The sequence below is a fragment of the Dipteris shenzhenensis genome, chromosome 3 (genome assembly GCF_047967505.1).
Source record: "Dipteris shenzhenensis isolate YYH24624 ecotype China chromosome 3, Dip_SZ_1.0, whole genome shotgun sequence".
NCBI lineage: Eukaryota > Viridiplantae > Streptophyta > Polypodiopsida > Gleicheniales > Dipteridaceae > Dipteris > Dipteris shenzhenensis.
In genome coordinates, this window is record NC_141598.1 from 1,577,309 (window position 1) to 1,591,407 (window position 14,099).

The 14,099-nt window shown below is 40.8% G+C and overlaps 1 protein-coding gene across 1 annotated transcript; it reads left to right on the top strand.

Annotated features, from left to right (window-relative positions):
- Nucleotides 1-8,190: 8,190 nt before the first annotated feature.
- On the top strand, nt 8,191-10,745 carry LOC147903211 (E3 ubiquitin-protein ligase RHF2A-like). Its single transcript, XM_087372985.1, has 7 exons — nt 8,191-8,631; nt 8,782-8,828; nt 8,963-9,025; nt 9,110-9,215; nt 9,294-9,673; nt 9,829-9,939; nt 10,044-10,745. The coding sequence occupies exons 1-7, from the start codon at nt 8,497-8,499 to the stop codon at nt 10,423-10,425; spliced, it is 1,224 nt and encodes a 407-aa protein (XP_087229111.1). The 5' UTR covers nt 8,191-8,496; the 3' UTR covers nt 10,426-10,745.
- The last annotated feature ends 3,354 nt before the right edge of the window (nt 10,746-14,099 follow it).

The window sequence follows — 14,099 nt, forward strand, 5'->3', positions numbered from 1 at the left end:
AATTTTTCTAAATTTTTCCTAAATTTTTCTTAGATGAGTCCTAATTTTCGCCTTAATTTTTTAAGTATTCCTAAATCTTTCCATATTTACATCTTCTCTACTTTTTTAAGTATTCCTAATTTTTGTTTCTAAGTATAGCTTTTCCTATTTACTACCCCCACCACTATGACTACCTCCCCTACAAAATACGCCGATTAAGTAATCAAGCTATCTTCCTTTTTAGTTTATTTCCTACCTTATACAACCTCCCCCTCCCTGACGGCTCATTTTCTTATCTCTCGGTTATCCCGTCTACTCCCTCTCATTAAAAGCGACTACCTTGTGTGTGTACTATATTAAAAAACCCCATCCGCCTACACCCCCTCATACCTCTACCCTACTAAGCCTCTCTCGTAGTTCTAACTTCTCTGCCCTCGCACCACAATCATTGTGTTTTGATAGCCCCCGTGCAACATTGACACCTGCCTAGAATAATTTACCACCTGGTGCCATCCCTACCACCTCCTCGACTACTATGCTCACTATCTCCCCCTCTGCACGTTAATCTTCCCTTCTCCCCGTACCATTGATTGCATTGAACACTTTCTCCTCCTCAGTCTCTTGCGGCGGCAATGTAACTTTGCACCTTTACTTCCTTTGTTGCAATACCATCATCGCATGTGCCTTCCGTGCACAATCAGGGAGACTACGCCCCCCTCCTTCTCTAATCCCATGGTTTCTTACCTCCGTCAACCCTCACATCACTTATGGAGTCACTTCCAATTCGTCTCCAGTCTCCACTTCAAGATACTCTGCCATAGTTTGTGCCTGCTCTCGATTTTCACCCATCACACATTGGACCCACTATTCACAGGTCTTTCTAGACTTTACAAACCATTTTTCGTCTATTTTTCTTTGTTTCTTTATTCTTAAATTTAAAAAACCCCCCCTTTTTTTCCCTTTTTCTTTTAAGACTACAGTTTTTTTCTAATATTAGTCCTCTTCTTCCTCTTGACTTATATTTCTATCCCCCTTGATTTTTATTTCTATCCCTTGACTTTTTTTGCTTTTCTTTACTAAAATTCTACTTATTAATCTAGTATATGACTGTCACTATATTAACCCCATCCCCATTGCTTTAAAATCTACTAACCCACTACTCCATTACACTACTATATACACTATTATTACCCTTTATTACTTATTATTGTTTCTTTATAAACACTCCTAACCTCCCTAGCCCTTTATTTAGAAACTCTAAATTAGTCCTTAGTTGCCTATTTATTAATAACCCTTTTTTAACTTTCTTCCCTCCCCGTACTATACTGCATTCTCCTAACTGTTCTAACCCTTCTATTAATTTTTTCATCCCAACTTCTCGAATAAGTAATCTATAATTCTTTATCATACTCCATCCAGTCTTAAAATATCCACCTCGCATGCCTTTCTTGTTCTCGCCCTTTTACTCCTAATTTGATTTTTTCTATCCCATCCTTCTCCAAAATCCAATTCTCATAATTTTCCCCACACCATCTTAGTGATTTCATTAACCCTTTTTTCTTGCATCTCTCTTCTTTTTCTCTCCATAATTTTCCCAAATTCATTACCTTTGTCATACACTCTCCCCCGAAAACTCACTCTTACCCTAAGCAATCTCTCAAAAACTACATCAAGCTTGTTAAGTCTAGGTTTAAGTTCTCGTTTTTATTATGACACCGATAACAAGGGAGGGGTATTTATGACACATGTCTTCCCAACTAAGGTTTTAGCGGGTTCTCACCATGATTTTCCTGTTAGATGGTGGCAGGTAGGCAGACTCCCCTCTTCAGTAAAAGTGATGCTTTCCAGGACTTATCCAAGTTCAACTTCTATACAGTTTCCACAAAGTCATTCTACAAAATGGCCCACTGTTGGTTTCCTTTATAAACAAGGATTCACCGACTTGTACAAACTTTTCCGTTAATACAATTAGTCCTATTCCACTATCTAGCTTTGCTCTTTTGTCTTTTCATTATGCAAAGGGGTGTTGTTAAATCTTACACTCACACACAGGTAGGTATGTTGACATCTTGTTTTCATTGCTTGGTTAGTATGTAGACATATTTCCTTCAAAGTCAAAATCTAATCCTTGGAAGAGTCTCACAAGAATATTTCAAGCTTTCCATTCAAAGATTGGGGAGCTAATGTTATGGAAGCCTCCATCTGCTCCTATTCCATTCACTCTAGATCCATTTACTTTTGATATTCAACCATCACACAAGTTTAATTTTGGATCAAAATCAATGGGTGTGAGTTGGTTTATGCCCTCCATTGTATTTATGCATTACTTCAAATCAATCTTCATCCACAAAACAAAGACCGTGTGGGTATGCAAAGACTTGCAAAGGAATTTCTTGATAATACTAGTATACCTAGTGTGGAATATTAGAGAATATTTTTAGAAGGGAGACCATTTTAGACATGTAGTTAGTAAGGGAAGTTTAGTAACAAGGTATGAAGTTTTGTGGCATCTACTCCGTATATGAATAAAGAAGTTGAGCTTTACAAGATTCTTGATCGCGACATTGATGTGATCAAGACTACATGAAAGCATAAAGACAGTTTCAATGATGTCCTAAAGTACAAGAAAACTTGCATCAACTCATACCTTAACCAATTAGACCTTCATAGAGTGCTGTGAGTCCCTTGTAGTCTCCTCCTATAGTCTTTACACCCTCATCTAGGCACAATTTGTATAGAATTTGTAAATCCTTAAGTCCTAAACACTACAAGAAAACATCAAGTGAGGAGAAGAGGCATCATCCAAGGGGTTTTGTAGAACCCATTTTTTGTCCATAGAAATGGCATTTTGCATAGCGATGCTAGAGATGGACGATCCACCTTGCATCTAGGTTCATACAAGAGGTGACATCTCTACTTGCCCCAGAGCAAGAGAGATGTAGAAGAAATATTGATGAGGCTATAGAAGAAATCGTAGCCCTAGAATGGTCTAGCAAGATGCTAGAAAAAGGGAAACACTCGAGAGTGATATCAAAATGTATGTTCTTTTAAGGTCATTTCTATAACATAGGTATACTCATGTGTGTGGGGTGCAATGTAGAGCTATTTGCAAAGCAAGCTATTTTCCTAAGTGATAGAAAGGCTTCTTGAAGTACAATGATTACAAGATTTTCTTTTCCCCCTCATAGTTGTGCTTTCCCCCTTGCCCTCACACTATGCACCATGCAGTGAAGAGGCAAGCAAGTGGCCACAACAAGCATTTGGTGCTAACATACAATCATATATCTTATAGTTGATGCTAGCATCAAACATAAGGGTAAAGAATCATGCACTACATGCCACTTATAGAAAAACACTATGTGGAATTTCATGGTGCTAGTATAGATTGCCAAGGAAAATATGAACAAGAAAGGAAATGTAGATTCTTTTGTGTTATGCTTGTTTTTTAGCACATGGTGATGCTAGCATCAATTACAAAGGTGATGCTCATCCATGCTTGCTATCTTTGAGGACCAAGATTGGCTTGTGATGAGGTGATCAAAAGTTGCCAGATGCTACATGCACATGCAATGAAAATAGATAAAATGAACGGAGGACGCAATGAATAGGTCCCCCAACTTAAGAAATTTCATAATTCATTAGTTAGTTGGGACATAGTGAGATAGAGACGGATGAATAATTTAATTTTATGCCTGCCCATTAAGAGTCAATCCTTTTGTCTCCTACCTTTATATAAATGCACATTCTTTTCTTGCTATGGTTGTCTCATCATGATTTTTATGGTTTCAAGGTTGTGGATATATGATTTTCATCTCAATTACAAGAGAACGCATAACCACCACTGTTGGTGCTGGACACCTCACCTATTCAGCTACTATTTTCTAGATTGTCTTCAACGTTAGAGTGTCACTTGTGATCTGACCTCTTTCTAATATTGACCCAATGCAATTCATGTATACGATAGATCTCAGTGACCACTTCCCTATGTTTGTAAAGTTGTGAGCATGAAGTAGCCATTCCCCCCCATGAATTAATCCATTTTCCTTTGCCTTGTGCCTGTCTTGTAGTAGCACGTGCCGAGCTTGAACTAAACAAAAACATATTTTACAAAGAGATTCAATGCTAGCATGAATATGGATGACAAGAACATCACAATATTTCTTAGTTTGCAAATCCAGGAAACAAATTCAAAGACTTGTGTGACAAAGATCTACAAATTGTTACTAGTGTTGCCAAGTATTTTCTAGATGTCCTAAATGGACATGTTGGCACCCATTCTTTGCTAAAAAATACATCATATGGTGGGAAAAACAAACAACTGCATTCCTTAAGAGCCACGTGGCATAGATGGAATTATAGGACCCCGTTATGTCCACCACAAATCTTCAATGCCGAAAGGGCCTACCACAAGTAGTAGAAGAAATCATGAAGAGGAAAGGGAATGCAACTTGGGACAAGAAGGGCCGAGCAAAGAAGGGAAGGACTTGCAAAATAGGAAGGTTGGAAATATGGTTGCAATGGTTGGTATTAGGTGACCCAAATGAATTGCCGTGTTGGATTGCAAAAGTATCAAAAGTGAACAAGGAGAATGAAAGGACAATTAGCATTGAGGTGCATAGTACTTCACAAACCCTCTGAGGCTTTTATTGGTCATTACAAGTCAGAAATGGTGGTATTAGCAAACAAAGGAGGCAGAGGAAGGAGGGATATGAAAACAATTCCACAAGTTGATATTTTGGTACTATACGATGTTGACATTCTAGTTCATGCCTTTGTGAAGACTTGAATCCAAGCATAATTTCATAAAGGCTATCAAATTCTTTGTACGCTGCTTGTGTGGAGGATAGTAGCAAAGGTATTGTCCATAAGGAGCCAAAGGCTGCTGTCATTTAGAGAAGGAAATTTCAATGGTGTAGACATAATTAGCAAGGAAGAGGAGGGATCACACACTTCCACACTAGATAGTACTATAAGTGAGGATGTTGGTTCCTCAAGAGGTTAGTTTGTACTAGTAGACCTTTTTGCTATCATACCAAATTCATAGACTGGAATTCATGTTGTATTAGCTTGCCCAAAATATGGTTTTTTAGTGTTTTCTCAATACTTCTTGCTGTAAAAAATGCTAGGTTTTGTAATGGCATTATCAAATTGTTGTATGTTAAAAAAATTACGTCTCTCTCAATTTCAAGTGTGTTAGGGAGTCCTAGCATGCAAAGATTGCACATTATACAAAACAACTTATTTTTTAAACATTTTATGGGAATCTTTTGGGAGGATACATTTTAGTTAGTGTTTTGATGTAGTGTTAGAATTCCAAATGTAACACTATAATGGGAGGTTATTCGAAACTTAACAAGATGCCAACTGTGCGCAAGGAGTGTCTAGGCTCAAGGGTTTAACACATGTGAAGGATGCCACTGAGGAAAGTGTGTTGTATTCAAATGAGATTTATAGTTTAGAATGTGTTGAAGTGGTTGGGTTGTGATTCACTCTTGCACACGTATATTGTTCTAACCAAGGATGAGGGAGCTAGAGATTGGATTCGTAATTAGATAAGTCTTGGAAATGATCATTTTGGGATAGGTTGTGATAGATTGATTATGTTAGAGGTTGATGAAGGAGTAGGGGAGGGCCACGGGGAGGCCTTTCTCGAGAGGAATCTAGGAGGGTTCCAATGACCATCCGACAGGTTGAAAGCCGAAATTCAACCGGGAAGGCTGACACATGGCCCTTCTTGATTGTCAAGGATCGAAAGCAAGGTGGAAAGGGAGAGGAGGGAGGGGGTTTAAGTAGATGGAAACTTAGTCGATACTCAGTTGTAGGGAAGAAAAGAGTTGTGACTTGGATGGGAGTGCAGAGATCAGGAGGCAGGAGTGCCAGCTATTCACAGGGCAAAACATCAACCATAGGGGGGGAAATGAGGCAAGATGTCAACCATGGGGGGGCAGGGGGTGGGTAAGTACATAGAGGTAGGGAGGTTAATAAGTTAATAGAAAGGCTAAAAGAGAGAGGTTAATAGGTTTAAAAGGTTAGAAGGGAAATAGGTTTAAGAGGTGGAGAGGTTAATAGGTTAAAGAGGTTAGAAGGGAAATAAACGTCCTTTGTAAAGGAAACATAGAGGGAAAGGATTAAAGGAAAGAATTGAGCATGGGGGTAGTAAATTTAAAGGAGGAGAGGAAGAGATTTTTTTTAATTAACACAGGAAAACACACAGAGATAATGAAAACTCGTGAGGTGAAGGGGACAAAGGTTAGATTTAAAAACCCGTGAAATGAAAAAAAGGAGGGGGTTTAAATTTAAAAAGGAGGGCATAAATGAAAAAAGAGCATTAAAGCATGGACCTGTCACCTATGAGTCTAATGAGGGCTTGGAGGGAGGTGGCAGTATAACCAAGGGAGATTTTCTCACACGAGGCGTGAGATGAGGATAAAGCGTGCATGCAGCCATCACATAGAGATTCTAGAGGAGAACGCGAGCATGGCCAACGAGGAGCAGAAGCCAAGGACATATTTGGAAGGCAGCGCCAAGGTACTGACTCCTGAGTCCTGAGAGTAACATGGCGAGCAGCAAGGGGGAGGCACAGATCCCGTAGATGGGCTGGGAGTGTGTCAAAGCGGGTAGGGTAGAGACTAGAAAATCGAACGCTAGCCGATTGGTAGACCGTGGAACTAACTGGAAGGCAGCGCCAAGGTACTGACTCCTGACTCCTGAGAGTAGCATGGCGAGTAGCAAGGGGGAGGCACACATCCCGTAGATGGGTTGGGAGTGTGTCAAAGCGGGTAGGGTAGAGACTAGAAAATCGAATGCTAGCCGATTGGTAGACCGTGGAACTAACTGGATAGGAGTGGCGAAGTTAGAGGAAGGGAGGGCGAATATTAGTGAAGGTGGTTTTGCATCACGTGGAGATGACGTGCAGGCGAGTTCGAGCATGGTGAATTGGTTGTTCCTACATGGCATGGTTGTTTGAATTTTGTCTGAAACGTCCCGGTTCAATGTGTCCTTTGCATTGGGGACTTTTTGGACTAGTTGTTTTGGGTGTGTCCTTAGACATGTGTATGATGTTGGTTGGACACATGTTTTGTGCATTAGCCTGCAAGTGTAGCTTCATCAGTTTCTGTTAGTGGGAGGAGTTCTTAGTGGTTGTAGCCTCATCAGTTTCTCTATAGGTGGAGTTCTTCTGAGGAGTTTCTCTGGAGTTCTTATGTGGAGTTCTTGTTCAGACTGTGGGGAGGAGCTTCTTGTAGATGTGTCTCTTGCTGTAGGTTTTGTCGCAGGGAGTGATGGATGCGATTGAGGGTTGCGAGGGTCCTAGTTTTGGCTTGGGTATTCCTGAGGAGAGTGTCATTCTGGTGGCAAAGATGTTGTTGAGGGATTGGGTGTTGCTTTATCTTTTGATCCAGGTGGGTGTTTGAATAGTTCGGTTGGATCTACTGATGGTTCCGTCTGTGTTGCGGAAGGCGGTGGTGTCTCTGAGGGTGCTGGTACCGTTTTGCTCTGAGAGATCTGGTGTTGCAAGTGAAGTTTTAGGGAGAGATGTGACAAGTTGTCGAATGGTAGTTATATGGCACATATTCAATGTAGTATTTTTTGGGGAATTAAAGATATAGTTTATTCGGCTTATGTTTTTATTTGTGATTTAAAAAAAGATGCTGAAGTTTATTATGTGTTATGTTGTGGTTGCTTTGAGATTCTGTGGGTGCTTATGCGTTGATTTTTTATTTTTGTCTTTGCCTAGGTGTCGGTAGGTCATTGATTTAAACTTTTGTTAAAATTTCGCCGGAATTTGTAGTGTTAATTCTGTGTTTTATAGTCTTGTGATCCGATGAGACTGAGTCAGCATTTCCTTGACGGATTTGTAGATGACCACCTAGCATAAGTTGAGAGAATTGAAGCGAACATGAGGTTTCCTTGGGGGTTGGCTTTTGCCATATGAGTTTAACACTCTCATAGCTTCATTAGGAGTTATCTTGAAGTACACTTGTGGAAGTTGCAATCAAAGTATCCTTTGGGAACTAATTGGGGCCGTATGGGCTCAAATAGGTAAAATGGCCCTTAATCAATTGATAATTTACACGTGGACTTTGGGGATTGTATATGGATATTTAACAATGCGGTATTGTGTAGTCATTGGTATAATGAGAAATGGAACAATGATATATTTGGGGTTGTATACTAATCCATCACCCGAAGGATGGAGTGGTGAGCAGTGTGTGGTGATGAACTTGTAAGGGCATGGCAAGAATTGAGTGTATCTTGGGTTGAAGAAGTTTGAACACCACGTTGGTAAAACTCGCTGGTGCGGAAAAAGTCAAGGAGCTGAGGACATGATTGCATTCCTGTGTTGACCGTGAAATGGCACTCCACTCTCCCTGCCGCTAAGTAGTGCAATACAAACGCTCATCCTCCTCTGCTCTCGCATCGTCGTCATCATCATCATCATCCCAGGCCTCGAGTCTCCTTGCACATCGCAACAGCTTGCTCGCTGGGAACAAGGGTTTGCTCTTCGGATTGCTGGGCATGGGAACTCCTCCAGTCTTTGCGGAGTCTCATATCTCATCCGCGGTTGCTTTTGTTGAGAGCGGAGTACAGGACTCTTGCGAGGATTCCTGCAGCATCTGTCTCGAGGCTTTCTGCGACAGCAATCCGGTGACGGTTAGGCTCTTCACGCCTTCCTTGTGCGGCCCGTGTTTCGATCATTGTGTTCTTTTTTTCAAGAAACGATCATTGTGTTCTCTAGGCAGCAGATCTGGAAATTGGGTATAGATTTGCGTGCAAGACTGATGGTTTACTTTTGATCTCTAGGTGACTTCTTGTAAACACCAATACCATCTTCAATGTATCCTCGAATGGTTAGTGGTGTTCCTTCTTACATGGAAATTTTGAAGTTCGGTGGTCCAGCTGCTATTGTTTTTGTGCTCCAAAACTTATGAAAATTTTCCTCGTTAAGCTGCTCTTACGAGTGCATCCTTATTATGTTGGCCAGGTCCCAGCGAAGCAAGGAATGCCCCATGTGTTGGCAGCCCCTCAGCTTGAAAGATCCTAGCAGGTATTCGCGTGCTTCCTATTTTAGTGAAAGGAAGATTATCCTAGCACACGTTGATAGCATTACCTGATTTTGATGATTTGCCAGCCAAGAGCTCTTGGACGCAGTGGAGCTGGAGAGGCCCTACCGCCCTGCCAGACAAATGCCTTCATTGATGCATAGAAACTCAATGGACGAGTTTGAGTTTCATCAGGTATAATGCTGTCACATCTGCAGACTGTGATGAATTGCAATAACCTGTGAAGGCCAACCCACTGTATTGGGTGATCAGGTCCCAGCCTATGCCGATGTTTCCGATTTCGAGGAAAGAATTATGCAGCATCTGGCAGCTGCAGCAAGAGCACATCATTTTGCAAGGAGGGAGTCATTGCGAAACAGGCCATCCAGTGTTCAAGATCATCCACAACTTGTGGTGGTGCCGACGCATCCTCCATCAACACCGGTTCCTTCAGTGGGTGGCCGTGCTGCAGTCAGTGGGAATTTCACTCCCCTGAGTGCAGTGGGGCCACCTAGAGTTCGACCACAGGACCAGTTAGTACAACAGGGTGGACAGGTGGATGCAGCTACTCCTCACACTGCCCGTAGTTTCAGTGATCCTGTTCGGCCCAGTGACATCAGTAGGGCAGGAGCTCAATCGACAACACAGCAGAGGTGTTTCGTGTGCTCATCTTTGAACAGTAGTAAAGCTGAGGGTGACATATATCTTTGATGGGTGGATTTCTGTGAGGCATAGGAATGAAGACAATGCTTTGCAATTTTTTAGACTGAGTTTGAGATGTGTGATTCTGACTGAATGTCCATAACAGGCATAGCACAGAGTTGGAGGCAGAGGTAGAAAGTCAGCAAAGAACAGGATCTTCAGATTTTTCTTCTTTTTCAGAATCATTGAAGTCTCGCTTAGCTGCAGCCTCATCCAGGTTTCCAGTTATTCTGACATCAAATAAGTCTTTTACTGCACAAGTGTTCTGCATATATGCTTCCCTTTCTGGCTCATTGATTTTTATTCTTTTCTTTGGTGCAGGTATAAGGAAACATTTACAAAAACAACTCGTGGCTTCAGGGAGAAGCTACGAGCACGGAACAATTCTATGACAGATCTTGGAGCTCGTGCTCGAGAAGTGAGTGCTGGTGTGGTTCGAGCTCTTGAAAGGATCTCTCTTGAATCAAAGGGCAGGGGGGAAAACGATGTAAAAGAAGAAAGTGACTTGCCAACCACCTCCAGCGGATTGGATTCCGGTGGAGTAGACGATACCTTGACTGCAATTGAAAGCTCTAACAAGCCAGAAGCGGCCATGGGTATTAGCAATGGCCTTGGACCAAGTTTCCAAGGAACGTCCTCAAACCGAGGACTTCTACACTCACCAAGTACAGATACAGGCAGTGACTTTCATGAGGCCTTCTAAAAGTGAGAAAAGGGTCCTAGATGAGCTAGGTACAGTTCATATTGAGAGCATCCAGTGTGGTGGGAGGATTTTGCAACCAAGGTTGCAGGAGGATTTCTGTCTTAACAGGTGTCCTTAGGTAAATATTGGCAAGCCATAGCTTAGTGCAAGGATCTGTGTGATTTAAGGGGAATACTATGAAATCTAACATTGAAGGTATGCTCTTATGGAGAGTGACCATTGAAAGTTGTTTGGTATTATCTGTAGCTGTTGCATAAGCGATAATTTGGTAATCGATGCCTTTAAGATGGGATTCCAATTCGCCCACATCTGGTCAATGTTTCTCATTGAGTAGGATTTTCTTTGTGAGATAACTCTTCCAAAGCAGCCAACTCGTTATTTTGTAAAATCAAGAGCTAACTGTTAACTGCAGGATAAGGGAGCCCTGGTGAGGGAGAGGCCCAAGTTACATTTGTTGTAGTGCCTCTTCATGGTCAATAGAACTATAGCAAGGCAGCTGGAAATGCAACATCGGACAACAAATTTGGGCACTTTACCACTACCAGAAGATTCAAATTGATTCCCCTATCCTGTTCTTGGTTTTGCCTCGTTTTGCACTGGCCTCTATAGTCGCTGTGGACTTTTAGACTTAAGTGCTCTCTTCACTTCTCTTTACAGGTCTACGGTGAAGCCATCACTTGTTTTCTATGTGCCCGTGCCCTCCCCCACCTCTGTCTCTCTCTCTCTCTCTCTCCCCCCCGTTCCAACCTTACGCCTTATAATCCCTTTACAGAAAATTTTGCCCTTTTATGAGAGCCATATGATGATTTAGTAAATTGGTTTAAGACCTCTACATCTTTGGCAATGTGATGGGAATGGAAACCATCATAGGACCAAATCTTTAGGTTGAAGGGCATCCTTGTGACATCATACCGAGCTCAGTGCAATAAGACTGTATGCAATGAGACGAGTGCTAGGGCGTCTACTTGTTAATTGCGGTAGTCAATAGGTAGAGATTCCCTTTTTGCATGTCTCATGCTACCACCACAGAAAACTTGTATTCTTTGAATGTGCAGGGGAGATGTGGTGGCTGAGTAAGCTCTATGCACGAGGTGTCATTGCAGAGCATGAAAAGACTGAAAAGTTGCAAGGTCTAACTAAATCTGGTTGGGATTAATAAAACTTGAGTCTAGGTAAATTCATACTAGGGTCTTTACTGAATCCTATAAATGACCTTAATTTGCCATACTGTCAAATTTTGGATCCTTTCAAGAGTTGTAATCTTAGGCTTGTACTAAATTTGGATATAGTGAGAAAAAAATAAAACCCCTTTTTGAGACAGAATATGCTTACTTGGGTTTAGGCCTATATGCATTAACATGCTAGATAGTTTTAGTGTATTAAGAAAATCATTCGAAAATATGTAAATGTGGTGACATGATCTTTGAAGGTCTCCACTATAATAAACCTTTGAAAGATTGAAAGCTCATTTCTCTACCCAAATGGCATAAGCAAGCCATCATGCATAAGCACCATATTTTGGAGCAGAACCATAATTTTGTTGATCATCTATTCGATGGAGATATGTAGCCACTACAACCAGTCATGATTGAATAATTTCTTGCATGCCAAATATTGGTAGAAGAAATGATTTTGATATGTTTATGTATCGTCTACAATGCAGATTTTGATTTTGTGGATGTTGTCGAAGGGATGAAGTGACAAAACAAGAAGTCTCTCTAGTACCATTAAGTTTATGAAAGATATGAAAGATATTTCAATGGCTAATTCTCCACGTCCATCAAACATCAAATATCTAGATAACGAGTTTCTTCAAACAATGACTTCGATGAATGAACCATTTTCAATCGGTTAGATATATCTAATTGTTCATTGTATTGTTGAAGTTGAAAGGAAGCATAGACAAAAGTGCATCAATTCTAGTAAGGTTGACATCCCTAGTGTAATGTGCTACGATGATTTTACGGAAAACAATGACAGCCAACAAATTATAGAGTTTGAATTGTCAAATACATCTTGCATTCATTTTAAAAGATCAAATGAAGATGAGCCCTTTGCATGAGGCACTTTAAGAAAAGGATCAACTAAGATTTGATTGTCTTGAACTAATATGTCATGCTTTATCCAACACAATTGAATATGTATGCTAGAGCACAACAAATTCGCCATTGAATGTGATATTGCATCAGTGAAAAATGCTTCATGTTATCAAAGTTCAAATACATGTTATCAAAGTCCATAGTGTTCAAAGTTAAATAGATAACAAAATCTAGCTATAGGTCATAGCATAGGTACAAAATGATTTTCATGGTTAATGAAATGAAAGGTCTCGACGATCTACTTTTCATAAGCAAGTATAAGTCAAGCTACAAAAACCATGTGAAGATTTGTTGAGCACTTGGTTATGCAATCAATTATATCTAACATAGTCTAATCAGCTCTAGTCATGTGCTTTTGCTCCATGCACGAAAAATGAAAGCCACACACTTAGGCTTGAAAAGTCAAAGTTTTGTTGTCTTATATTTATGGAAGTTATTGCTGCAACGAGGAGAATTTACACTTTCCATAGTTGAGAAAGGCGCAATTACTTCAGAAGACCCAGTGCAACATTATGCAATTCCTCTCAAGTGGACAACCTTTTGTATATGTGCTTTCTTTATGCACTGAAAGCCCTTTGAATTGAGCTTCCAGCTATAAGAAATCAAGCCTCCAAATATGCAATTTTTTGCTCTTGTGGCTCTTCTAATGAGGACTATGGGAAGAAGTCCAAGTCAACAAAAAGGGCAAAGATCAAGTGAGAAGAAGAAAAGTATGGCAAATTTGCTTGAAGAGAGAACTCCATCAACAAATGAAGTCACAAACTTTTGTGGTAGAAGAAAATAAAGATTTTATCTTTTAAGGTTCAATATCTTTGAACTTTTATCATCACTTGGTCATGTAGTCAATTTTGAGGTTCTCCGCCTAGAGTAGTACTCGTTATGTGTTTTTGTCTTTGTAAATCACCTCTAGTCACCATATGATGTAGGCCATGTGATATGTGTCTGCCTCCATGGTACCTCTTGCAGACATGAGAAACTAGGTCCACACAAAGGCCTAAGATTAATCCTTGTACATGTAAGGGAGATAAACCATCTGGGGGCATCTATCCCATTTTGTAAACCTTAACCCTTGGGCACCTTTGCTAGCATGAGATCCTAGCCATAGATTTATCCTTGACCACCGTGAGATGGCATGTGAAACTATGTGACTAGCTGTATCCTTGACATAGCAAGAGGGAAACCCTTGAGGGGGGGGTATGTTGGGAATTGTGTGATCAAGGGGTTGCTCTATGATCATGTGTGTGTGTGTGTGTGTGTGTGTGTGTGTGTGTAGCACACTAAGTGCTATGATGTGTCTAGACCATGACATAGGTGATGATGTAATGCAAAGGCCCCCACTTGGGGAGGTGCCTTAGATTTAGGAGTCCCTATGATGTAGGGCTAATTGCCTATGATGTAGGAGAGGTGCCTATGATCTAGGCCACCCTCTCTCTCACTCTATAAAAGAGAGGACTTCCTCTCAAATCAATGGAGAATTTTGCTCTTTGGTTCCCACACTCTCTTCCATGATGTCCTCCTCTCCCACTCCCCAACATTTGATTGTGAGCATTCATTGGTCTGTAATAGGAACTTTTG

Excerpts from the sequence above, each read along its gene's own strand:
- LOC147903211 (XM_087372985.1), top strand. The coding sequence starts at position 8,497 with ATGGGAACTCCTCCAGTCTTTGCGGAGTCTCATATCTCATCCGCGGTT. Across the intron at positions 8,632-8,781 it reads GCGACAGCAATCCGGTGACG|GTGACTTCTTGTAAACACCA; the intron begins GTTAGGCTCTTC and ends TTTGATCTCTAG. Across the intron at positions 9,216-9,293 it reads ACGAGTTTGAGTTTCATCAG|GTCCCAGCCTATGCCGATGT; the intron begins GTATAATGCTGT and ends TTGGGTGATCAG.